We start from the raw sequence: 26,470 nt of genomic DNA on the forward strand, positions 1-26,470 counted from the left end.
GAGATTTTGTCTGGTGTTCTTGGAGGGGACTCCCTTTTCTCACCTTATTCTAATTTGATGAAATCTCAACCACACGCAAAAGGTTAGGGGAGACTCCATAGAGTGAATCTGGGTTGGATCTTTGGAGGTGCATTGGACTTGGAAAAGACTTTTGGTGAGGAAGTTAAAGGGAACGGTGATCTCATTCTTTTCTTTCATCCCTACCCTCTATGTTGGTTTTGTGGCTAGGCTGTGGGGGTGGTTAACTCATGTTTTCCATCCCTAAGGGTCAGGACAGCCCTTCCATTCCCTCTGCCATCTCCCACTCAGAGACCAGGGAAGGGAAAGAGGAGTGAGGCAGTTTGGAGGGGCTGGGCAAGGAGAAGACAAAGAAATTAGGAGGAAGGAGCTCACTCATAGGAATGGAATAAGGTTGGTTAAGAACATGCCTTGTGGAGGGAAGTATCTTACTTTGGACTTTTCATTCCCACCCACTTCCTTTCTCTCCTCCCCAAATATAGTCTCTGTCATAAACACGATATGCTAATTCAATGGGTGTGTTTCAGATCTCCCTCCATTTTATATCCTTTTGGCCACTTCAGCTCTTCCATGCCACTTAAGCACTCACATCACCCTTTGGTCCTCATGTACGGCTCTCATATCCACTGGTACTTCCTTCTAGCTGTAATTTTTTAGTACCTGTCTCCCCTGCTAGAGTGCAAGTGCTTTGAGGGCAGGGATCATATTACTCATTCTGTTGTACTCTTTCAAGATCTTAATTCAGCTCTGTGCACACAGGAGGTATTCAGTAAGTAGTACTGATGGATTGAATTCAATCAGGGCTGAAAAGAAAAATGATAAATGCTGCCTTTCCTGATATTTTTTTAAGAAAAATACTTGCGCCCTCTTAGCCAATCAATCATAGTATTATTGAGTATTTACTATGTGCAGTGCTCTGTACTAAGTGCTTGGGAGAATTGGCAGACACATTACCTACCCACACCGTGCTTACAGCCAACAGAGCCAAGTTGCCTTTCAGGTAGAATAAATTTGCAATTTTCACTGCTGATTCTTAGTCAAATAATTTTAGGCAAGACTGATTTATAGTTGCTTAAACTAGATATTTTTTAAAAATTTGATGTGATTTGGAGATGAATTGAGAAAGTCACTAGGTATACCTACAAAAAAATTAAAATCAATCAATAAATATTGGGAGGAATCATATGGAAGAAAAATATGTCAAGAACCAAAAGAGATTCTGGGTTGTGTAGGTTTTGTGACTTTTTTCTGCATTCTACTTTTCTGCCAGGAAAAGGCAGGTCTCGATTGGCTGATAGCATAAAATTAGTATTGCTCTATTTGATGTAGAAAGTACAACTTCAAAGAAGTTGACAATAGGAAACTGTTTTGGGGAGCCGATGAAGAGAGCACAGGCCTGGCAGTCTGAGGACATAAATTCTAATCCCAGCTCTGCTATTTTCCTGCTGTGATTTTTAAGGCACGGAGAAGTTAAGTAACTTCTTCAGTTTCCTCACCTGTAAAATGGGGGTTAAATACATGTTCTCCCTTCACCTTAGAGTTGTGTGTCCCATGTGAGGCAGAGAATGTGCCTGATCTGATTTACTTGCATATACTCCAGCACTTAGATCAGTGATTGACACACAAAATGCACTTCACAAATACAGTAATTAGTATTAATTACAGGGCTGTATCTACTTGGAAGGCGATTTAAACGAATAAGATTAGCCTAGAGAAAGAAGCTGATCTGTGGAGCAAAGTAACACATTTGTTAATGAAAATAACTGGAGGAGAAAAGAAACACTTTCAATGCAGTTTAATCTCAAATTTCTTCTAAATTGCCAATGAGACATTTTCCCCCTGAGTCATTCTCCTTGGAAAGCCAAGGAGAGAGAGACAGCATGGAGGAAAGTTATTTAATTTCAGTGGTACACTTGCAGCTGGCTTCACAATCTGATTGAACTATAGGGTGATCACAGGTAACGGAATTCTTCAGATCCTCACAGTTCGCCCATTTATTCACATGCTTGCAAGGATTGGCTGAAAGGAAAGCAAATTGGAATTAGAGACAACAACCTTTCTTTCATCAATCCTATTTTATAAGCATCCTCATTCAAACCACCCCCCTCCCCCAGCAAAAAGCAGGTTGGCCATGTATTGCCTCAGTGTTCCAGGTTTTAAAACATCACTAGATCAGTGACACCTCCTCTGATGCTCTGTTGAATGTGCAGTTATTGTTACCAAGTGCAGATACCAAGATGCATTCTCTAGGAAACCCCCACTGATTTAGATCATCTGGAAACACCCCAGAGGTTCATGTTGGCTGGCAGTAATCTCAGGAATTGTGATTTAAACTGCAGAGACCCTGAGGACTAGCAGTGTTTGCTGGGGATCCTTGTTTGAAGACCTTCTGGAGATTTGAGATGCTCTGATAACCTCTGAAGAGGTTTAGGGATCTGCTTCTGCCTGGAATCTTGTAAGGATACACACCAGCTCATCAGAAACAAAACAGAGCCTTGGAAAATTACAAGGGAGGAACTGTAAGCTGTTGGCAGCTCCATCTGAACTCTGTGGTTTGTTGGTCCAAGGGCTACCATGGCTTGACACACGTCCTCTTGTAAGTCCTCATATTAAAATTCCCTAACTTCGCACTGTCTTTGGATATCGTGCATCCTTTGGAGGGATCAGTGTGGCATGCATCCGGTGACTATCAGGCATATCCCTGACCCTCCCCTGCCTTTTATTCTTTTTGAGTTTGGGTGGCATTCTGATATCTGATTGTGGACCACTTTTTTTAAAAAAAATAGTAAATCATTTTAGAACTATCAATTGACTTGTTCAAACTTACTACACAGTCCGTTGTCACAAGCATCTTCGCAACTGTCACACGGAGTTCCTTTTAGGTATGGCTCGTTTATGCTTGAGTGTTCATTCCCTCTGAAAAATAACAGAAAGGCAATATAAGGTAAAAGCTTTTCAGGCAACTTAAAGTTAGCTTTAGAAGTAGAATACAATTCATCATGTACTTGGGACTGTTACCTGCTTGAAAAATGGGTATTCCATTACCATGGGCAGCTAGGCTGGTTTTGCAAGGAAAAAATAAAATAAATGGAATGCCCCTTTTCCCATGCACTTAGGTCCTTGTGCTCAGCTGCACAGGAAGTGAGGTATGGTCACTGTGCCATTGGAAGAGAAGGATAGGAGGAGGCAATGACTCGATTCCTTTCCTCCTCACCTGCACAAGACCAAAATAATGTCAATCCAGTGCTCCATGCTGCTGATGAATTTTAGCTTCCTAAGGCCTCCTGAGTCCAGCATTTATGATCTTCCTTCCTTAAGAACCCAGGGCATACATATCCCCAGTGAACCCCAAAGGGTAGTGCCACTTAGGTGAAAGGGAGTAGAATGGAAAGGTTCTAAACAACCAGGAGAACAGCTCCACTCAGGCCAAACCAACAGTTATCATTCATGTTTTAGGGTCCATAGTGTCAACTGGCAAAGAAATATTCATTACAAGAACTCGATATGGTTGTCTGACATCACCTAATATCCCTGGGGCATGGTTGCTTCAGACAATAATATCAACAATAATAATGATATAAGACTACGATGTAAGACTCAAGATTGTAAATTCCTTCTGGGCAAGGTACATGTTTCCATTTCCATTCTACTCTCCCAAACACTTAGTACAGAGCTCTGCAGACAGAAAGTGCTCAATAAATATGATTGATGCTAAGCACTTACTATGTCAGTCGATCATATTTGAGTGCTTACTGTGTGCAGAGCACTGTACTAAGCACTTGGGAGAGTACAATATAACAGACATTCCCTCCCTACAGTGAGCTTACACTCTAGAGGGGGAGATGGGTGTTAATATAAATAAATGCATTACAGGTATGTATATAAGTGCTGTGAGCTTGGAGGGGGGGGATGAATAAAGGGAGGAAGTCAGGCCTCAGAAGGGAGTTGAAGAAAAGGAAAGGAGGGCTAAGTCAGGGAAGGCCTCTTCGAGGAGGTGTGCCTTCAATAAAGCTTTGAAGTGGGGGAAGAGTAAGTGTCTGTCAGATATGAGGAGGGATGGCTTTCCAGGCCAGAAGCAGGACATGGGTGAGAGGTCAGTGGTGAGATAGTTGAGCTCAAGTTCCAGTGAGAAGGTTGGCATTAATTGAGCCAAGTATACAGGCTGGGTTTTACTAGGAGTGTAGTGAGGTGAGGTAGGAGGGCTCCAGGTAATTGAGTGATTTAAAGCCAATGGTTAGGAGTTTGTATTTGATGTACTTCCCAAGGTCTTAGGACAGTGCTCTGCACACAGTAAGAGCTCAATAAATACGATTGAATGAATGAATGTGGAGGTAGAATGACAACCACAGGAGATTCTTGAGAAGTGGGGAAACATGGCCTGAATGCTTTTGTAGAAAAATGATCTGGGCAGCAGAGTGAAGTATGGGCTGGAGTGGGGAGAGACGTGAGGCTCGGAGGTCAGCAAGGAGACTGATGAAGTAATAAAGGCGGGATAGGATAAGTGACAATGTGGTAGCAATTTGCATGGAGAGGAAAGGGTGGATTTTAGCAATGTTGTGAAGGTCAAACTGACAGGATGGATTGACTAGGTGTGTTGAATTCATTCAATCATATTTATTGAGCACTTACTGTGTGCAGAGCACTGTACTAAGCACTTAATGAGAGGGAGGAGTCAAGGATAACACCAAGGTTATGGGCTTGTGAGACAGGAAGGATGGTGGTGCCATCTACAGTGATGGGAAAGTCAGAGGGAGGACGGGTTTGAGCAGGAAGATAGGAGTTTTGTTTTAGACTTGTTAGGTTTGAAGTGACGGGAGGACATCCATCCAAGTTGAGATGTCTTGAAGGCAGGAGGAAATGTGAGTTTTCAGAGAGGGAGACGGAGATCAGACCTGGAGATGTAGATCTGAATATCGTCTGCATAGAGGTGGTAGTACTATGTCCTAAGCACTGTGCTAAGAGGTGGGGTAGATATGAAATAATCAGATTGAACACAGTCCCTGCCCAACATGGGGCCCACAGATTGCAGGAGGGCAAATTGGTATTTTATTCCCATTTTACAGATGAGGAAACTGATGCACCAAAAAGCAACTCAGCAGGCTAGTGGCAGAGCAGGGACTAGAACCCAGGCCTCCTGACTTCCCCAAACCCATTTTTAATCCCCCAAAATAGGATTAAATGGTCCCTGGCCTTTTGAAGTTTTCTTGTCATTCTGCCACCTGTATGAGCTCCTTCTGAAACAGCCTAAGGCGTTACAGGATAAAGTTGGAATCTTACAGTGCTGAAACTCATGAAACATACTTTTTGAAATAAAATTCAGAATTCAAACTTACGCAGGACAGTATTGACAAACATAAAAATATTTAAAATCATGCTCGTTCGGACAGTAGGCCACAGCACATCCAACTTGATGAGATTTATACCACACGACCTGAACAGACAAAAGGAAACATATGAGAATGGGTAAGAGGTCCTACTTCTTTCAAAAAATAAATTCATAATAATGCATTCATGAGGTATAGAAGAAAAAGAATCACTCTTGTCTAAATGCCTCTGTTTAGGCCCATCTTTGGAAGCACAGTATTTAATTCAGAAAAACATGAGTAGGCCATGTTCACAAGGATCCTTTATTTCAGCCTTTTGTGCTATTTTGGAAGCAAATAAAGACCACTGAATCTTGAGACACCAGCCCACCGGTACTTCCCTGATGGCTTAGGAGCATGAAGTTACTCCCAGTTGATGCTTTTCAATTTTGACTGGTTTCCCGAGTCCAAAACAGGTGCTTTTTAAATCAATGCTGGAAATAATAATAATGGCTTTTGTAAAGCGCTTACTATGTGCCAAGCACTGTTCTTAGCACTGGGGTTGATACAAGCAAATTCAGTTGGACACAGTCCCTGCCCCACATGGGACTCACACACGTAATCCCCATTTTACAGGTAAGGAAACTGAGGAACTGAGAAGTGAAGTGACTTGCCCGGGACCACACAGAAGACAAATGACAGAGCTAGGATTAGAACCCAGGACCTTCTGACACCCAGGCTCTATCCACTAAGCTGTGCCGTAGTCTGAAGAGCAGTGTGCTATAGTGGATAGAGCGCGGGCCTAGGAATCAGTAGGTCATGGGTTCTAATTCTGGCTCTGCCTCTTGTCTGCTCTATGACCTTAGGCAAGTCACTTAACTTCTCTGTGCCTCCGTTCCCCTTATCTGTAAAATGGGGATTAAGACTGTGAGCCCCATGTGGGACAGGGACTGTGTCCAACCCGATTATTTTGTATCTACTCCAGTGTTTAGAACAGTGCCTGGCACTTAGTAAGTGCTTAATAAATACCACAATTATAATTATCATTTTATGGCATTTATTAAGCGCTTACTATGTGCAAAGCACTGTTCTAAGAGCTGGGGAGGTTACAAGGTGATCAGGTTGTCCCTCGGGGGCTCACAGTCTTAATCCCCATTTTACAGATGAAGTAACTGAGGCACAGAGAAGCTAAGTGACTTGCCCAAAGTCCCACAGGTGACAATTGGCAGAGCTGGAGTTTGAACCCCGTGCTCTTTCCACTGAGCCAAGCTCATTATTACGATATTATTATATTCAAACTGCTGTATGTAGTTGGCCAAACATTCCCTGATTGCCTAGCAAAATTCTAGACAAAAAGCTTAGTAAAAAAGCCTCTTTTCTGACAGGTCTACTGAGTGTTAATTATATACTAAGACATGGTCCCTGTCTTTTGGGAGCTCACAATTGGACAATATCCCTTTTGATATTCATCTTTAAAGGCATGGACATATCAAGTTTTACTAACTTTCTCTCTGAGATCAATTAAGCACCTTTTGGCCTATTTAGCTAATGATAGTGACTGCCTGAACCAGTTCTAAAGGAAATCAGGCCACCCACTATGTGAAGATGTTTCCTTTTGTTTGTTTTAATCTACCACATTCATATTTCTGGGGTTGCTCCTGATTCCTGGTATTGTGGAATTTATTGAACAAGTCCACTTTTATTACTTATCTTTACTTCTTATGCCATAAGCACTTGACACTCAACTCAGGCTCACAGTACTTATATACAAATTCTTATACGTTACTATTTATTCTATTGGTAATCTATTTTAATCTTTAGTCCCTTATGGACGGAAAGCTTCTTGTAGGCAGGTATGCTGAGTATCAGCTCTGTTGTATTTTACTTTCCCTAGCATTCACTCATTCATTCAGTCGTATTTATTGAGTGCTTACTGTGTGCAGAGCACTGTACTAAGCGCTTGGGAAGTACAAGTTGGCAGCATATAGAGATGGTCCCTACCCAACATTGGGCTCACACAGTGCTCTGCACCCGATAAGCACTCGGTAAATACCACTGATTGATGAGCTAGTAAGTGCTTGCTTAGTGCTAAGCACTGAGGTTGAAAAAAGATAATCAGATCAGATGCAGCCTCAAGAGGTTCACGGTCTAAGAGGTAAGGAAAAGTAGGCATCGTTATTCCCATTTCACAAATGAGGGAGAAGGCTCAGAGAGGTTAAAAGCCTTACCCAAGGTCTCACAGCAGGCCAGTGGCAGAGATAGGACTAAAACCCCGTTTTCCTGGCTTCTGGGCCCCCATAATCTTTCCATTAGGCCACGCTGGCTTCTGTGCTTTGTGTGCCTACTTCCTAATTAATCAATCAATCTTTAATTGAGTGCTTAGGGTGTGCAGGACACTGTACTAAGTGCTCAGGAAGGTACAGAGAAGCAGCATGGCATAGTGAATAGAGTACAGACCTGGGAATCAGAAGGTCATGGGTTCTAATCCCAGCGCCACCACTTGTCTGCTGTGTGACCTTGAGCAAGTCACATAATAATAATAATAGCATTTATTAAGAACTTACTATGTGCAAAGCACTGTTCTAAGCGCTGGGGGAGATACACGGTGATCAGGTTGTGCCACGTGGGGCTCATAGTCTTCATCCCCATTTTACAGATGAGGTAACTGAGGCACAGAGAAGATAAGTGACTTGCCCAAAGTCACACAGCTGACAAGTGGTGCCTCACTGTAAAATAGGGATTGAGACTGTGAGCCTCACGTGGGCCAGGAACTGTGTCCAACCCAAATTACTTGTATCCACCCCAGTGCTTAGTGCAGTGCTTGGCACGTAGTGAACGCTTAAAAAATGCCATCATAATTATTATTATTACAATATAACAGAGTTGGTAGATTCATTCCCTGCCCATAATGAGCTCACGGTCTGGAGGGGACTTACAGTTTACACAATTACACAATTCTGTTGACAACATTTATGTCTCATCTCGGTTTTTTGGTTCTCATTCCAAGAAGTCCTCCCATTTTTACACTATCCTCATGTTGGAAGTTTTGCCATCCCCAGGTTTAATTTGGTTGAATGAAGATTGTTGGCTATTAAATCTTGCAGAATGCTGACAGTAAAACATAGTAATTTCCTGAATAATTTTAAAATCTATAGGATATAGTTATAAAATAATGAAATTGATTATCCTTACCTGTGTGTAGTGGCCAACCACTGCATCTTCAAACTTTTTCCCTTCACCATGTACAAAATCATGAACCTCATCATACCAATGCTGGATGGCTTGTGACCATGAGTCGGGGTGACCTGACATATAGAGGTTCTCCCCACAGTGTATATCTGAAAAGGAAACAGGAAGAGTGTAGATGATGGAAAAGGATAGTGACCTGCACACTAGAGGACTCTGACTTTTCAGGAAAAGGGTGCCCCTCCCTCATTTCTCATTTATCAAAATGAACAGGCCAGCATACCAAGGAATTAGATAGCACTGAGAATTCTAAATTACTTTCTTCAACTGGATTTAAATTGGATTGAAACAGTATGGACTAGTGGAGTCTGTGGACCCTAGTTCTAATCTCACCTCTGCCACTCATCTGTTGTGTAAGCTTGAGTGACCGTTAGTTTCTCTTTGCCTCTGTTGCCTCATCTCCAAATCCTACTCCCTCCTACCTAGACTGTGTCCAACCCGTTTATCTTATATCTACCCTAGCACTTAGTATGGTCCCTGGCACATAGTAAGTGCTTAACAAATGCCATTTTATAGACCCACAAAAATAACGCAAACCAAAAGGAATAATGAAATGCACAAAAGTTAGAAACAAAAAGGTTAAAATGAAAATAATATGTTCGGGGAAATAAAGGACACTGGCCCAACAGCCCCTTGGGGGGGTCTGATATTAACACAGCAGTACTTAGGCCTGACTCTTCATTTACAGTAGTCCAATAGCAGCTCCCAAGCATGGTTTAATTAATTTTGTTTGAAAGGTTTATCTTGTTTATGTGGTACATCCTGAGAAGCAGTGTGGCTAAGTGGAAAGAGCGTGGGCTTTGGAATCAGAGGTCATGGGTACAAATCCCGGCTCCACCAATTGTCAGCCGTGTGACTCTGGGCCAGTCACTTAACTTCTTGGTGCCTTAGTTACCTCATCTGTAAAATGGGGATTAAGATTGTGAGCCCCACATGGGACAACCTGATCACCTTGTCTCCTCCCCAGCGCTTAGAACAGTGCTTTGCATATAGTAATTGCTTAATAAATGCCATCATCATTATTATTATTGCTATTACATCTCTGACCAGAACTCTTCATTTTTAGCAATAGTACTGATAGTATTTATGTGCTTATTATGTGCCAGCTGCCGGGCGAGGTACAATAAAATCAGTCCGTCTTGCATGAATTTCACAATCTGAGGGAGGGGTAGCAGGGATTTGCCATTCCAGATGAGGAAGCTGAGGACCAGAGAAGATAAGGCACTTGCCCCAAGATCACACAGCAGTGGAGGAGTAACAGAACCTGGACTAGAAGCCAGGTCTCCTACCTCTTATTCCTGTGACTTTCTCTTTTCTTCTCTAGACCATGTTGCCTCTCTATCAGTTACTAACACCTTGAGGACAAAACCATTAAACCACTTGTGGCTCAGTGGAAAGAGCCCAGGCTTGAGAGCCAGAGGTCATGGGTTCAAATCGCACCTCCCCCACTTGTCAGCAATGTGACTTTGGGAAAGTCACTTCACTTCTCTGGGCCTCAGTTACCTCATCTGTAAAATGGGGATTTAGACCGAGCCAAACGGGGGACAACCTGATCACCTTATATCCCCCCCCCCCCCCAAGTGCTTAGAACAGTGCTTGGCACATAGTAAGTGCTTAACAAATACCAAAAGTATTATCATTATTATTATTATTGGCTGTGGTCATCTCATTTCAGTAGCCCAGAAATGGAGAACTTTCATTCATTCGATCATATTCATTGAGTGCTCACTGTGCAGAACACTGTACTAAGCACTTGGAAAGTACAATAATGATGGTATTTAAGTGCTTACTATATGCCAAGCACTGTTCTAAACACTGGGGTAGATACAGGGTAATCATGTTGTCCCACGTGGGGCTCACAGGCTTAATCCCCTGATTACAGATGAGGTAACTGAGACATAGAAAAGTGAAGTGACTTCCCAAGGTCACACAGCTGACAAGTGGCAGAGCCGGGATCATAACCCATTTCCTCTAATTCCCAAGCCCAGGCTCTTTCCACAAAGCCACTCTACTTGAAATGATTCAGGTGAATATCTGAAAAGTCCATCTTTTTGCCAACTTTATTAGGCTCAGCTAGGAGCTGAAATTTTTGTTGAAAATTGAGGTATGTCACTCTTCCAAACATTGTTATCTGGCCTGTCCTGCAAAGACAAAGTATGAGGGACCAGGGTCAAGTGTGTAGTTTAAGTTGCTCTTGCTGAATCCTCCTGCCCTTTCCTTCTTGGACATATGCCCAGTGCACAATAGATAAACATTGTCCTTTGAGATGACAATCTGCTGACCTGTGATATGAGCAGTGGTAGAGCTGAGGGCCACTCTAGTAATAATAACATTAATAATAATATTTGTGGAATTATTTAAGCACTTATTATGTACCAGGCACTATATTAAGCGCTGGTGGTGGGGGGAATACAAGCAAATTGGTTGGACGCAGTAACTGTCCCATATCCAACTCACAGTTCTATCCCCATTTTGCAGGTGAGGTAAAAAGCAAAGAGAAGTGAAGTGCCTTGCTCAAGGTTACACAGCAGACAACTGGGGGAGCTGGGATTAGAATCCATGACCTTCCTACTCCAAGGCCCATGCTGTATCCACCAGGCCGTGCTGCTTCTCCACAGAAGTGTGATGTGGTTAATCCAGCTTGCCGATTGTCAGAACTGTTCTATTGCAAGGTCCCTTATGGAATACTAATGATAATAATGACATTTATAAGGTCCTTACTATGAGCTAAGGACTGGGTGATCAGAGCGAACATTTCTATCCCACAAGAAATTCATGATCTACCTTCTCCTTTCCCAAAGGAGGAAACAAGGCACAGAGAGGTGGTGACATATTCAAGGTCACACGGCAGTCCAGGGGCTGAATTGGGTTTAGAACCCAGGCCTTCTTACCCAGTCCAGTGCTCTATCACCAGGCCACCCACGTCTTCCCTTTGTGTCCTCCTTGGTGAAATTACGAGGGTCGGGGGGTGGGGAGGGATAAGATTCTCAGTGAATTTTGAGCTTTGAATAGGAGAGAAGGAGCTGGATGATCATACCTTTTGCTGGGAACTCCCTCCTGGCCTCTGGGCCCTAAATCATCTCATTCTCTTTATTCATTTATTCAGTCATTTTTATTGTGTGCCTACTGTGTGCAGAGCACTGTACTCTGGGCTTGGGAGGGTACAATAATAACAAACAGGCACATTCCCCGCCCACAAGTTTAGAGTCTGCAGGATGAGCTTACAGTCTAGTGGAGTTGATTGCAGTCAGTCAATCAATCAATGACATTTATTGAGCAATGGGTGAAGAACACCGTACTCAATACTTGGGAGAGTCCAAAACAACATAGTTGGTAGATACACTCCCTAAGTCCATAGTGGGCCTGGGGAGTGTGGTAGTGTCAGGAAACATGTTGCAAAATCTGCCTTATAGCTCATCTACAGAAGTCTCATGGGATCAAGGGCTCTCTTGGCCAAAAGGGCAAGGGTCACCCAGGACTATGAGCAAGCCATCTCCTGACTTCATCTGAAATCTAACACAGGTGGAGATATTCATCACCTCTTCTGAAATGGTTTATGTCTGAACTTAAATAGTTTGGCACTTTGGCACATTTTGTTCACCTCTGTGTTTTCAAAAATCCACATCAAATGAGGCATTAAGGCTCCTTTGAACATGAATAAAGTCTTATTGTTTGATGAAAATGATTATAACAGGACAGTGAAAGCCTTCATAAAAGCATGTCGTGTTTCATTACTCCCTCACTAAGCTTGTTACTTACCAGTTTGTCTGTCTTCTGGAGCACTGTGTTGTAAGTGGCATTGGTTTGCCCAAGCCTCAGCATTTTGTGCCGCTTCATGACTCCATTCCTTGTTGAAACAAAAAATTATATGTGTTATTTCACTCCAGTTGTGTACTATCTGCTATATGGAATGTGCTTTAGGACTCTATATGTTATCATCTAATGTTGTGTTTTGCTTGAGTCAGGGGAGAGATGCCTTCCCTGGGGAGCAGGAATAAATCCGCATGTCAATAGCTTTTGATTCAACGTACAAATCCCCCAATATTTGACTGTATATGTTATCAAAATAATGGTATAGTTTTGGCATTTGTGGCCGGAGGATATAACATACATTTAACCAAAAGTGAGTTCTTTGCCAATTATCTAATTTCATGCCAATTCAGTTTTTTAGCTGTCTTGTGTATCCCCATCCTTTAGAAATTTCTATTATTTGTACAATTCATCTAGGAAAAGCATCCAGTGAACTGTTCCCCCTGGTAACTATCAACTTGCAAATCCCCATGAGAATGAATGTGCTGTAAATATCAGATATATCCAACATTTCCTTAGATCATGTTTCTTACCATTCTTAGCATGTTGCTGGCTGGGGGCGAGGCTTGTCTCCTTAGGGCATTGTGCTTGTCCACAATCTCTCTTTGTACTTCGGGATCCTCGGTAGACAAACTTGACCAAGATGGATCCTATATGGGAATGAAATGGGGAGAAGGATTTATACAAATACAGAACTGGTTTTATGTACATGTAGTTAAAGGCTAGATGAAATTTTTGTTTTAAAACTAAGTGTTTGGGAGAGCACATTACATTAGAATTGGCAGATAAGGTCCCTGCCCTCAAGAACCTTACAATCTAGTGCCCCTGTGAAATTAAGCCATCCATGAAAGGGTTTGTCAATATTTTGGGTACAGCACTGTTACAGGCAATAAGGGGGCTTGTTCAGAATTGAATTAACATTGGAAACTCTTTCAAGAACCAATTCAGGAACTTATAATATTCAGAATATCAAGAGATTTTTCTTAATACCTAACTTGATAATGCTTACAAATTATATAATGCTTGATTTTTTTTCCTAAGGACTTTTTGCATTACATTGTGGACAGGGAGCAAATTTGTCAACTCTTGTATTCTCTTAAGTGCTTAGTACAGTGCTTTACAGTAAGTGGTCAATAAATATGATTGCTTGACCTCATTTATCTCCATTACAGCCTGTTTGTTGTATGTAGAGGCATGTATGAGCCTCATTTTAGAGAAAAGGAAACAGAGGCCCAGTGAGGGTAAATCAAAATCACACAGCCCACCCACCTTACTACTCTTACCACTAGACCTCCCTGCCTCCCTATATTATCTTTGCTGTTTTTGAATCAATTTCATCTAGCTCTGTGTCTAAAGATAGTGAACAGTTGATCTCCTTAATCTTTCACATAATGTATGTATAAGTTTGTGTGTGTGTGTGTGTGTGTGTGTGTGTGTGTGTGTGTGTGTGTGAAGTCCTTTAGTTTTTAAGGATAACTCTACTGACACAGACATTCTACCTAACTCCCAGTCCCATCAAATCCTCCCCTTCTGCCAAAGTAATTGTTTTAAATTCCATATGGCCACATGATCTTAATAATAATAATACTGGCGTTTGTTAAGTACTTACTATGTGCAAAGCAGTGTTCTAAGCGCTGGGGGGGTACAAGGTGATCAGGTTGTCCCACGTGGGGCTCACAGTCTTCATCTCCATTTTACAGATGAGGTAGCTGAGGCCCAGAGAAGTTAAGTGACTTGCCCAAAGTCACACAGCTGACAAGTGGTGGAGCCGGGATTAGAACCCATGACCTCTGACTCCCAAGCCCGGGCTCTTTCCACTGAGCCATGCTGCTTCTCTCTAAGTTTCCAGAGTACTGGAAACTCTGCAGGTGCGACCATGAGAGGGGAAGCACTGGGGTAGATGCAAGCAAATTGGGTTGGACACAGTACCTCCCCCACATGGGGCTCAGAGTCTCAATCCCCATTTTACAGATGAGGTAACCGAGGCCCAGAGAAGTAAAGCGACTTGCCCAAAGTCACACAGTAGATGAGTGGTGGAGCTGGGATTAGAACACATGACCTACTGATTCCCAGGCCCGTGATCTATCCACTACACCATGCTTTTTGATCAGACATTTGATGACTGTAAGTTTCTTGTGGGCAGGGAACACCACCATGTCTACCAACTCTGCTATAGTGTACTCTCCCAAGAGCTTAGTATAGTGCTCTGCAAATTGAAAGCACTCAGTAATTGATTTGTGGGTTGATCAGGAAGCAGAAAGCTGATTGACTACAATGAAGCCAATGGTTAGAAGTTTCTGCTGCTGCAGAGAAGACCAAGCAGCTATTTGGGGTTTTTTTGAGCAATCAATCAATTAGTCGTATTTATTGAGCGCTTACTGTGTGCAGAGCACTGTACTAAGTGCTTGGGAAGTACAAGTTGGCAACATATAGAGACAGTCCCTACCCAACAGTGGGCTCACAGTCTAGAAGGGGGAGACAGAGAACAAAACCAAACATACTAACAAAATAAAATAAATAGAATAGATATATACAAGTAAAATAAATAGAGTAATAAATATGTACAAATATATATACAGGTGCTGTGGGGAAGGGAAGGAGGTAAGATGGGGGGTATGGAGAGGGGAACGGGGGTATGGAGAGGGGTGTGCGGGGGAGAGGAAGGAGGGGGCTCAGTCTGGGAAGGCCTCCTGGAGGAGGTGAGCTCTCAGTAGGGCCTTGAAGGGAGGAAGAGAGCTAGCTTGGCGGATGGGTAGAGGGAGGGTATTCCAGGCCAGGGGGATGACGTGGGCTGGGGGTCCATGGTTAGCAGTGACGAGATGGGTGTAGAACATCATTTTAAAAACCGATCTAGGTAACAGAGTGAAGTATGGATGAGAGAGGGGAGAGCCTGGAGTCAGGAAGATCTTGTGGACGAGGATTGTGTCTATCAACTCAATACTATTGTGCTCTCCCACGTGCACAGTACAATGCTCTGTCCACAATAACTGCTCAATAAATACCATTGATGGATTATAAGAGATTCCTGCCACATTATAAAGGAACTCCGATGTTCAGTCCATTGTCACAACGTCAAGACAAGACTCATAGAGGAGTGGCACAGACCGCAGCCCAGCTTTATTCTATGATATTAATCAGGATCATCAACAACAGTATTTATGGAGCATTTGCTGGGTGCAGAGCACTGTAGTTGTCCCTTGGGGACATACAGTAGGAATAAAAGACACAGTTCCTGCCCTCAAGGAGCACCCAATCTAATGGAAGAGACGGACACAAATTGCAACAACTCACTAGGAATGAGTGGAAAGGAATAGATAAAAATAATAGTATTTATTAAGCTCTTACTGTATGCAGAGCACTGTCCTATGCGCTGGGGATAGTACCATATTACCAAGATTGTAGATAATGATAATAATGCCATTTGTTAAGTACTACGTGCAAAGCACTGTTCTAATAACATTTTTCAGAAGGGCTTTGAAAGTGGAAAGCCACGTGGCTTTGCAGATTTGATGAAGAAAGAGATTCATGAGGGGAAGAGACATGAGAAAGACCATACCCTCAAAGAGTAGACTAAGGAAATTCGTATGTTTCTCAACGCAGTCAAATTTGTTTCATAGTCCAAATCCCCAGCCTACTGAGATTATCCAATATTTTGTAATATCATCAAAATCATACTCAGGTACTTTTCTGAATGAGGTTGAAGCTTCATACCTGTCCAGAGGATAGATACAGGACAGCTGCCAGAAACACCAGCAACTGCAGGGAAGCCATTGCTGAAAAATAAAAGAGAAATATTCTCAATCTTAGAATACCTCCTCTTCATTAACAGTATTGAGTGTCTTCTCTGTGCAGAACACTGGGCTAAATGCTTGAGAATCATGGCATGGAAATGAACTATGTGATCCCTTCTCTCAAAGAGCTTGTACTCAGTAGTGGGAAAGCAAGCAGCCACGAATTGAGGATTATGCAATGGTTTATAAAAGGGTGAGAAGAGGTGAATAAACATGAATGGATAACCTAATAAAATAAACAGTAAGTGCATAGGAATGCTGAAGTAATGGCTTGATTAGGAAGATGGGAACTTAAATCAGGAAATTTTGTTTGCAGGAACTCACCTTTCAAAAGGAGTGGGCATGCATAGCTTGGGAAAGATGAGAAGGGAGAACTTTACAGCCTAGAGTTAGGCCAGGGGCTCTGGCTCCTTATCTAGGATTGGAGTCTTTTTGTTCATGTTCATAAAGTCCTTTCCTTTATTCATTCAATCGTATTTATTGAGCACTTACTGTGTGCAGAACACTGTACTAAGCACTTGGGAAGTACAAGTTGGTAACATATAGAGACGGTCCCTACCCAACAACGGGCTCACAGTCTAGAAGGAGGAGACAGAAACAAAACATGTAGACAGGTGTCAAAACTGTCAGGATGTAAAACCTTTAGAATGTAGACTTGTGGGCAGAGAATGTGTCTACCAACTCTGTTATATTGTACTCTCCCAAGCACTTAGTACAATGTTCTATACCCAGTAAGTGCTCAATAAATGGTGCTCAATAAATGTCACTGATGACCCTGCATCTGCTGGGAAGAGAAATCCCGCAAGTGTGGTGGAATAATCATCTTCTCTTTCCCACAGTGATCCCCTGAATCAGGATGGCTTTGTCAAAAGAAAGTGAAATGGTGTGTGGCAGATAGGCCCCACTTGCTGAGATTAGAACAGACCGGACCAGGTCCTGGAATTTGGGGTAATAAAGGGATCTGTCATCAAATTCATATAGTGATTTTTGCATCAATTGAGTCATCCCAACCACTGCAACTTTTCAGCACTGTCATATATCACTTTCTAAGGCTCTGAACAATTTATTGCTGTGTGACTGTCTCGGATGAGCATTTGTACAAACGGGTGAAATTAGAATAATAGTGATGGCATTTATTAAGCGCTTACTATGTGCAAAGCACTGTTCTAAGCGCTGGGGAGGTTACAAGGTGATCAGCTTGTCCCATGGGAGGGCTCACAGTCTTAATCAACTCCCTTCTCAGGCCCCAGGTTCCTCACCCTCCTCATTCCCTCACCCCCAACGATCTGGCCTCCTACTTCATTAATAAAATTAAATCCATCGGGTCTGACCTCCCCAAAGTCACCTCCCCTCTCTTCTCCAACCCTCCAGCTGTCAACACTCTCTGCTACTCTCCCATCCTTCCCAGCAGTATCCTCCGAGGAGCTCTCCTCCCTCCTCTCAAGTGCTACTCCGGCCACCTGTGCTTCTGACCCCATTCCCTCTCATCTCATGAAATCTCTCAATCCGTCCCTTCTCCCCTCCTTAACTTCCATCTTCAACCGCTCACTCTCCACTGGTTCCTTCCCCTCTGCCTTCAAACATGCCCATGTCTCTCCTATCCTAAAAAAACCCTCTCTTGATCCCACCTCACCTTCTAGTTATCACCCCATATCCCTCCTACCATTCCTTTCCAAACTCCTTGAATGAGTCGTCTACACGCGCTGCCTTGAGTTCCTCAACACCAACTCTCTCCTCGACGCCCTCCAGTCTGACTTCCGTCTCCTACATTCCACGGAAACTGCCCTCTCAAAGGTCACCAATGACCTCCTGCTTGCCAAATCCAACGGCTCCTACTCTATCTTAATCCTCCTCAACTTCTCAGCTGCCTTCGACACTGTGGACCACCCCCTTCTCCTCAACACACTATCCGACCTTGGCTTCACAGACTCTGTCCTCTCCTGGTTCTCCTCTTATCTCTCCGGTCGTTCATTCTCAGTCTCTTTTGCAGGCTCCTCCTCCCGCTCCCATCCCCTTACTGTAGGGGTTCCTCAAGGTTCAGTTCTTGGTCCCCTTCTGTTCTCGATCTACACTCACTCCCTTGGTGACCTCATTCGCTCCCACGGCTTCAACTATCATCTCTACGCTGATGACACCCAAATCTACATCTCTACCCTTAATCTCTCCCCCTCCCTCCAGGCTTGCATCTCCTCCTGCCTTCAGGACATCTCCATCTGGATGTCTGCCTGCCACCTAAAACTCAACATGTCCAAGACTGAACTCCTTGTCTTCCCTCCCAAACCCTGCCCTCTCCCTGACTTTCCCATCACTGTTGACAGCACTACCATCCTTCCCGTATCACAAGCCCGCAACCTTGGTGTCATCCTCGACTCCGCTCTCTCGTTCACCCCTCACATCCAAGCCGTCACCAAAACCTGCCGGTCTTAGCTCCACAACATTGCCAAGATCCGCCCTTTCCTCTCCATCCAAACCGCTACCCTGGTCGTTCAAGCTCTCATCCTATCCCATCTGGACTACTGTATCAGCCTCCTCTCCAATCTCCCATTCTCTTGTCTCTCCCCACTTCAATCCATACTTCACGTCGCTGCCTGGATTGTCTTTGTCCAGAAACGCTCCGGGTATGTTACTCCCCTCCTCAAAAATCTCCAGTGGCTACCAATCAACCTACACATCAGGCAGAAACCCCTCACCCTTGGCTTCAAGGCTCTCCATCACCTCACCCCCTCCTACCTCACCTCCCTTCTCTCCTTCTCCAGCCCAGCCCACACCCTCCACTCCTCTGCTGCTAATCTCCTCACCGTGCCTCGTTCTCAGCTGTCCTGCCATCGGCCCCTGGTCCACGTCATCCCCCTGGCCTGGAATGCCCTCCCTCCCCACATCCACCAAGCTAGCTCTCTTCCTCCCTTCAAGGCCCTACTGAGAGCTCACCTCCTCCAGGAGGCCTTCCCAGACTGAGCTCCCTCCTTCCTCTCCCCCTCCTCCCCCTCCCCTTCCTCCCCCTCCCCATCCACCCTCCCTACCTCATTCCCCTCCCCACAGCACCTGTATAATATGTATATATCATCATCATCATCAATCGTATTTATTGAGCGCTTACTATGTGCAGAGCACTGTACTAAGTGCTTGGGAAGTACAAATTGGCAACATATAGAGACAGTCCCTACCCAACGGTGGGCTCACAGTCTAAAAGACTGTATATGTTTGTACATATTTATTACTCTATTTATTCATTTATTTTACTTGCACATATCTATTCTATTTATTTTATTTTGTTAATATATTTTGTTTTTTTCTCTGTCTCCTGATTCTAGACTGTGAGCCCACTGTTGGGTAGGGACCATCTCTATATGTTGCCAACTTGTACTTCCCAAGTGCTTAGTACAGTGCTCTGCACACAGTAAGCACTCAATAAATACAATTGATTGATTGATAAATCCCCATTTTACAGATGAGGGAACTGAGGCCCAGAGAAGTTAAGTGACCTGCCCAAAGTCACATAGCTGACAATTGGCGGAGGCAGGGTTTGAACCCATGACCTCTGACTCCAAAGCCCGGGCTCTTTTCCACTGAGTTACACTGCTTCTCCAGTGAGGAGATAGTTTATCACAGTGTCCCAATTCGTTTCCTTAGTGAACCGAACTTGCGGAAAAGACCTCTGGTTATCTTAGGAGAGGGTGAGCTGGAATCTCTTTTGACCACTGAAACCATGGACTGCTCCCAAGCACCTGAATTCTTCTCTGTGGGAAGTAGGTTATTTTAAAGGAACTACATGCGGTGACAGAAAACAAGACTCTTTAGGAGAAATCACAATCAATGAATCCCCCTTGGGCTTAGCAGGTCTTGGGCAGAAAACCTCCCAGGAAGGAAAGAAAGTTCAAAGGATAAGAGTCCCTGAATATTTTTATGGTATTAGTTAAGCACTTATTATGTGCCAAGCACTGTTCTAAGTGCTGGGCAGATACAGATTAATCGGCTGGATAGAATTCTTGTCCCGCATTGATCTCAGAGTCTAAGTAGGAGGAAGAACAGGTATTGAATCCCTGCTTTTCAGATGAGGGAACTGAGGCACATTGCAGTTAAGTGACTTGTTAAGGACCTGGTTTCTAATCCCAGTTCTGTCCCTTGTCTGCTACATGACCTTGGGCAAATCACTCAACTTCCCTGTGCCTCAGTTTCCTCATCTGCAAAATGGGGATTCAGTAACTGTTCGTCTTCCTACTTAGTGAGATTTAAGCCTACACTTAGAACTGTGCTTGGCATATAGTAAATGCTTAACAAATACTACAATTATTATCATTATTATTGTTATCATTATTGATTATTATTCAGAGTTGTCTCCCAGAGCAGCTTTCTGGTTCCTCTTCTGCCTCTAACCACCTAAACTGTGCATAATCAGATAAGAGCCACTTTGGACACATTCCCTGGGACACTTCAATCACTATGCAGATTCATCACTTTATCCTGTCAGCCCTGACCTTTCTTTCACTTTTCCAAGCTTGTATTTCCTCTTTAATCAATCAATCATATTTACTGAGCATTAACTGTGTGCAGAGTACTGTATTCATTCAATTGTTCAATTCAATTCAAACTGTTGCCTGGATCATTTTAAACAAAATAGCAAAAAAAGTTTAGTACACATCTCCCCACTCTTTAAAACATTCCAGGGATTGCTCATCAGCTCCACAACAAACAGAAACTGCTTACCATCAGCTTCAAAGCACTTAGCTTGACTCCTCCTGATTTCTACTACAGTCCAGGCCCCAGGCTTTGATCCCCTGACTACAATTTACTCACAGTACCTCATCTCATCCATCTTGCTTTCCACTCTTAACCTAAATCCCAAAATCATCCCTCTGGCCCTCTCCAGATAGGACAGACCACCACTCTCCCCAACTACCTAGCCCTTCCCGAATTAAGTCCTCATTTCCCCTACTCCCTCTTCCTTCTTTGTCACTTATGTACTTGGATTGGTACCCATCGAGCACTTGATGTTCACTTTACAGTACTTAGGCACATCTCCATAATTCATTTTAATGTATTTCTTCCCCTGTAAAATGTAACCTCCATGTGGACAGGGACATGCCTACAAATTCTGTTGTATTGTACTCTCTCAAATGCTTAGGCACTGTTCTCTGCATATTAACAGATCAATAAATACCATTGGTTTATTAATTTTTGTCCGTCTCACAGTTTTTATCTAGTTTCCATATGTGATTCCCAAATAGATTCTTTGGAATTTATGGCAGCATGGCCTAGTTGGTAAAAGACAGTACTGGAAGTCAGAAGGATTGGGTTCTAATCCTGACTCCTGGGCAAGTCGCTTAACTTCTCTGTGCCTCAGTTACCTTATCTGTAAAATGGGGATTAAGACTGTGAGCCTTATGTGGGATAGGGGTTTCATCCAGCTCAATTATCCCAGTGCTTAGTACAGTGCATGGCACATAGTGCTGAAATAACACAATTATTTTAATTGTTTAATAATAGTTTAATAATGTAATAATTATTTTTAATCATTTTATTTAATTATTATTAGTAGCATGGCTTTTTTCAGTGTTCTGTAGGGTTACTAGAAATTCCTTCCTTCAAATTTTAGTTTTGAGCTGTATTTACCATTTCTCATTTATGGATATATATTCCCTGCTTATTCCAAACAGTTTCTACCTTTCTACTGATTCTTTTTGCTTAGGTTAATATTAACTTTCCCATCAATAGTTCGGGTTTAAGGCTCTGCACGACTTCCTTTACTCAGTTCATTGTCAGATGGCAAGAGGAATTAATCGAAGTTTGTGATAGCTAGGGCATCTGTCCAAGGTGGCATACCCTGATGGTATTGACATCAGACGAACCGATCTTCTTCCGTGGCCACTGAGTGCTAGAAAATGAAGAGCTTAATCTTTTAACATCTCAAGCAGTCAGTGTCTCTTCTAGGTCAATAGCCATTAGTGATAGAGAGACCAGACCTTACTGCTTTTCTTTTTTTTTTTTTTGGTCTTGTAGGGATGAATGGAACCTTGATGTGCTGTAGCAGTGTACATATTTGTTTCCTGGTTTACAGATAAGAAGACTGGGTGAGTCATATGATTGATATATATATATACACAGTACTCTGCACACAAGCTAGTGTTCAATAGATACCATTGATCAATTTTTTATGGGCTTTATATTCGAAGAATGAAGTTCACTTATTAACATTTTAATAGCTGAAAAAGCCAACACAGGATCCGCAGTCTTGCTTACAGTTTTTGTACACATAAAGGCTGTTCTTTATGTTATTGTGTTTAATATTTTCAGCCCTGGTGCTGTTTTCTCTTTAGCCTCCTTGTCTCTCATTCCGAATGGTTCCAAGTGACCTGTTTCTTAATAGCAGTACACCTTTTAAACAGACTTCTCTTCTCAAATGTTAACCTTCACACGACTTCAATCTTGTCTATCTCACCACTGACCCCTTGCTCACCTCTGCCTTTGGCCTGGAACACAGTTCCTTTTCATAATGGACAGACAATCTCCCCATCTTCAATGCCTTATTGAAGACACAGTCTCCTCCATGAATCCTTCCCTGAGGCACTCATTTCATTTTCTTCCACTCCCTTCTGCATCCCCCTAGCACTTGGATTTCCAACCTGTATTCACCCCTCCCTCAACTCCACACAGCACCTGTGTGCATATGCATTATTCATTTATTTATATTTATAGTATATGTCTGTCTCCCCTTCTAGACCCTAAGCTCATTGTGGACAGGGAACAAGTCTATTAAGTCTGCTATATTGTACTCTCCCAAGTGCTTAGTACAGTGCTCTGTACAAAGTAAGTGCTCAATAAATGCAATTGGTTGATTGATTCAATCCCTGTTCTTCCTCCAACTTGGACTGTGAGCTCCAAGTGGGACAGAGGCTGTGTCCAACCTGATTAATTTGTATCTAGCCCAGCACTTAGGACACTGCTTGTTATAAAGTAAACCCTTAATAAATATTATTATTATTATTGTTATTATTCTGATCACACCATCCTGGTCTATCCTCAGCAACTGACTCCCAGTTTCCAGCTGGGATGCAGGCCTTGTTTTAGCTCCAACACCATCTGAGGTTTTGTTTAATCAGTAGATTTACCGACATGGTTTAAGCAAGATAAAAACATGCATACTCTGCTGTCAGATCTCCAGTTCATTCCTCTTCCTCTCTCAGCCCCCATCCCCTTTTTCCCCAAGTCCCCAGAAATCCCTACTCTGAAAACATCTCAATTGGCGGCTTCTGCAATGTTTAGGTGGTGGCATGAAGGAGTTTGGGGAAGATGTGCCAGCTGTTTTCTTTCAAGGTCAAGCATGGGCCCCACTGCACTCCTGATCGCTTGACCTCTGCCCTCTCCTCTTTCAGGGATGCATGTTTCTGTTCCTCATAAGGCTTTGCCAGGGCACAGAACAAGACTTTCCCCAGCCCCTTCTAGACTGTAAGCTCATTATGGACAGGAAAGACTGTGAATCCGTTGTTGGGTAGGGACCGTCTCTATATGTTGCCAACTTGTACTTCCCAAGCGCTTAATACAGTGCTCTGCACATAGTAAGCACTCAATAAATACGATTGAATGAAAGAATGAACGTCTACCAACTCTTATATTGTACTCTCCCAAGCAGTGTGCTCAGCCTGCAGTAAGCACTCAATAAATATAACTCATTGATTCCCTTCTTCTTTGCCCAACATGTAACATTTTAAAGATATAGTTTTTCTCTCCCAATCCTTCCTTTTTTAAAACAAAATGCAAATTTAAAAAAAAATGAAAAGGTTGCTGTAATGAAAGTATCAGACACAAGAGCCAAACATAGGAATGTGTCTGTTTATTGTTATATTGTACACTCCCAAGTGCTTAGTTCAGTGCCCTGCACACAGTAAGCACTCAGTAAATGCAATTTAATGACTGAATGAATACTGCCTCTTTAAGGGTAAACATAGCACTTATCTCCCAAATTCCCCAATGTCATAAGCATCTCTGTACAGCTATTTCACTGTCTTTTCTGCTGTGTTCGTTGTTTCTTTCTGCTTTCCAATAGTGCTTGCTTTTTTGAGCCGTCTGCTAGTCTTCTCATCCAGTTACTTAATTTTGTTTGAAGTCAGTTTCAATATCATCAAATGATATGTGTCCTTATTTTTTTTTGAAAAAAAGGTGTATTTTCCATCACAGCTCAGTTAGTACCTTCATGTTAACTCTTAGCTTTTCGAGCTGACCTGCATAGCCTTGATTATTCCACTGTCAATATTATAATTCATAATAATAATAACAATTATTATTAGTATTTTTCCATTTACTGAAAATTGAGAGTAAGTGCACGTGTATGATTCAAATACATCTTGTTCAGATACACAACTTACCCTTAATAACTCATTAATATTTTGTCAATTTTGGCGTGCAACCCTAGAAAAACTGTCCCAAAGAATTCCAGAAATTGGGAATATGGTAATATGAATCTTTCAAAACAATTCATAACATTTCCAGTCACTCAAAAATTTCTTTGATTTGGTTAAAATAAAAGGCACCTGATGTTATCCTTCAACATTATAAAGTAACAGAAAACATTCTATTTAATAAACCTAAGTAGCAACGTTTTGAAGATCATTAAAATGTATATTCAATCTGTCATTTTTCTGGACTACATTATCCAAAAGTATTGGCAAAATGAAGTTCTAATACCAAAATATTTTCTGACTTACCGTTGGTTCTCAGAAGATAACCAAGTCTTTCTGTGTCTTTAGGAAGACTAAATTTGGAGTGGATTTGAGTAGTATATATATCATTCCAGTTTCCTGCTTTGACATATTTCTGGTTATGCAAGGTGTTAGGAAATCCAAAATGGCTAGAACAGGATATGTCATAGCTACTTTGAAAAAGGCATCAGGTTACAGTGTTGCATGTTTTCACTCATCCAGAGCTGACATTTTCAAGGGACCTTTGCTGTTGGGCATTGCTCTTTGAATCTGCACTATTTTCAAGCATCTTCAATTTCTCCATAGAAGTCGCTAATAGAATGTTAATTGTTGATGACCAACATAATGACATTTCCTCCTCACTGCATCACAACTGCAATGGCGGTGACAACTCATATTTTAAATGAGGGTTGCACTTCAATACACTTCGGTAATGAAGTGTTAAAGGAATTGATTTTAGTGCAAGGAACTTGAGAGGGGACATTTGCATTTTTTTATCCTTGCCAATAATGTTCCCACTGGGAAAGAAGGTGTAATCAGCGGGTAAATGGGCAGGAGTACAACAAATTGGGATGTTACATTTTACATACAAACCCCATTTGGGACCAAAGTGATTTCATCATGTTTCCATTGGTGTATAGATTAGCGGGTGGTTGTCAAGATTGCCAACTCAGCATCCGCAGTGGTATTTGCTTATAATAATAATGGCATTTACTAAGCACTTACTATGTGCAAAACACTGTTCTAAGTGCTGGGGAGGTTACAAGGTGATCAGATTGTCCCACGGGGGGCTCACAGTCCTAATTCCCATTTTACAGATGAGGTAACTGAGGCACAGAGAAATTAAGTGACTTGCCCAAAGTCACACAGCTGACAATTGGTGGAGCCGGGGCTTGAACCCATGACCTCTGACTCCAAAGCTCTTTCCACTGAGCCATGCTGCTTTGCTTCCTATATAAGCCAGAATTATTCAAGATTCCTGTGAGCCTTTTCTACTATGTAATAATCATCATTATCATCATCACTGTGGTATTTGTATGCCAGGCAGACTTGCGCACTGGGGTATATACAGGCAGATCGGGTTGGAAGCAGTTCCTGTCCTACATGGGGTTCTGGGTTCCCAGTCTCAATCCCCATTTTACAGATGAGGTAACTGAGGCACAGAGAAGTAAAGTGACTTGCCTGAAATCACACAGCAGACTAGTCATGGAGCCCGGATATGACACACCATAGTAATAATAATAAAGATGATGGCATTTATTAAGCACTTACTATGTGCAAAGCACTGTTCTAAGTGCTGGGGAGGTTACAAGGTGATCAGGTTGTCCCACGGGGGGCTCACAGTCTTAATCCCCATTTTACAGATGAGGTCACTGAGGCCCAGAGAAGTGGCTTGTCCAAAGTCACAAAGCTGACAGTTGGCGGAGCCGGAATTTGAACCCATGACCTCTGACTCCAAAGCCCGGGCTCTTTCCACTGTGCCATGCTGCTTCTCTGTGGTTCTTCAGTTAGAAACCCTGAGCACTGATGGCATAGCCCTAGCTATCATTTCACCCTCCTCTGCAACTTCCACAATGAGCGGTGAGGCAGCGAGTACGGGGGTACCTGA

The 26,470-nt window shown here is 42.7% G+C and overlaps 1 protein-coding gene across 1 annotated transcript; it reads right to left on the bottom strand.

The window, feature by feature from the left end:
- Nucleotides 1-1,798: 1,798 nt before the first annotated feature.
- LOC119950404 (cysteine-rich secretory protein 2-like) lies at nucleotides 1,799-24,980 on the bottom strand. The gene is made up of 8 exons (XM_038772767.1): nucleotides 24,868-24,980; nucleotides 16,089-16,150; nucleotides 12,911-13,027; nucleotides 12,327-12,414; nucleotides 8,514-8,659; nucleotides 5,352-5,449; nucleotides 2,846-2,934; nucleotides 1,799-2,037 (listed from the first exon to the last, which is right to left on the bottom strand). Exons 2-8 carry the CDS (start codon nucleotides 16,146-16,148, stop codon nucleotides 1,910-1,912), a joined length of 726 nt encoding a protein of 241 aa, XP_038628695.1. The 5' UTR covers nucleotides 16,149-16,150; nucleotides 24,868-24,980; the 3' UTR covers nucleotides 1,799-1,909.
- Between the last annotated feature and the right edge of the window lie 1,490 nt (nucleotides 24,981-26,470).

The sequence above is a fragment of the Tachyglossus aculeatus genome, chromosome X1 (assembly GCF_015852505.1).
Source record: "Tachyglossus aculeatus isolate mTacAcu1 chromosome X1, mTacAcu1.pri, whole genome shotgun sequence".
NCBI classification, from domain to species: Eukaryota; Metazoa; Chordata; class Mammalia; order Monotremata; family Tachyglossidae; genus Tachyglossus; species Tachyglossus aculeatus.

Excerpts from the sequence above, each read along its gene's own strand:
- LOC119950404 (XM_038772767.1), bottom strand. The coding sequence starts at position 16,148 with ATGGCTTCCCTGCAGTTGCTGGTGTTTCTGGCAGCTGTCCTGTATCTA. Across the intron at positions 12,415-12,910 it reads CCAGCAACATGCTAAGAATG|GAATGGAGTCATGAAGCGGC; the intron begins GTAAGAAACATG and ends TGTTTCAACAAG. Across the intron at positions 5,450-8,513 it reads TGGTTGGCCACTACACACAG|GTCGTGTGGTATAAATCTCA; the intron begins GTAAGGATAATC and ends TTGTCTGTTCAG.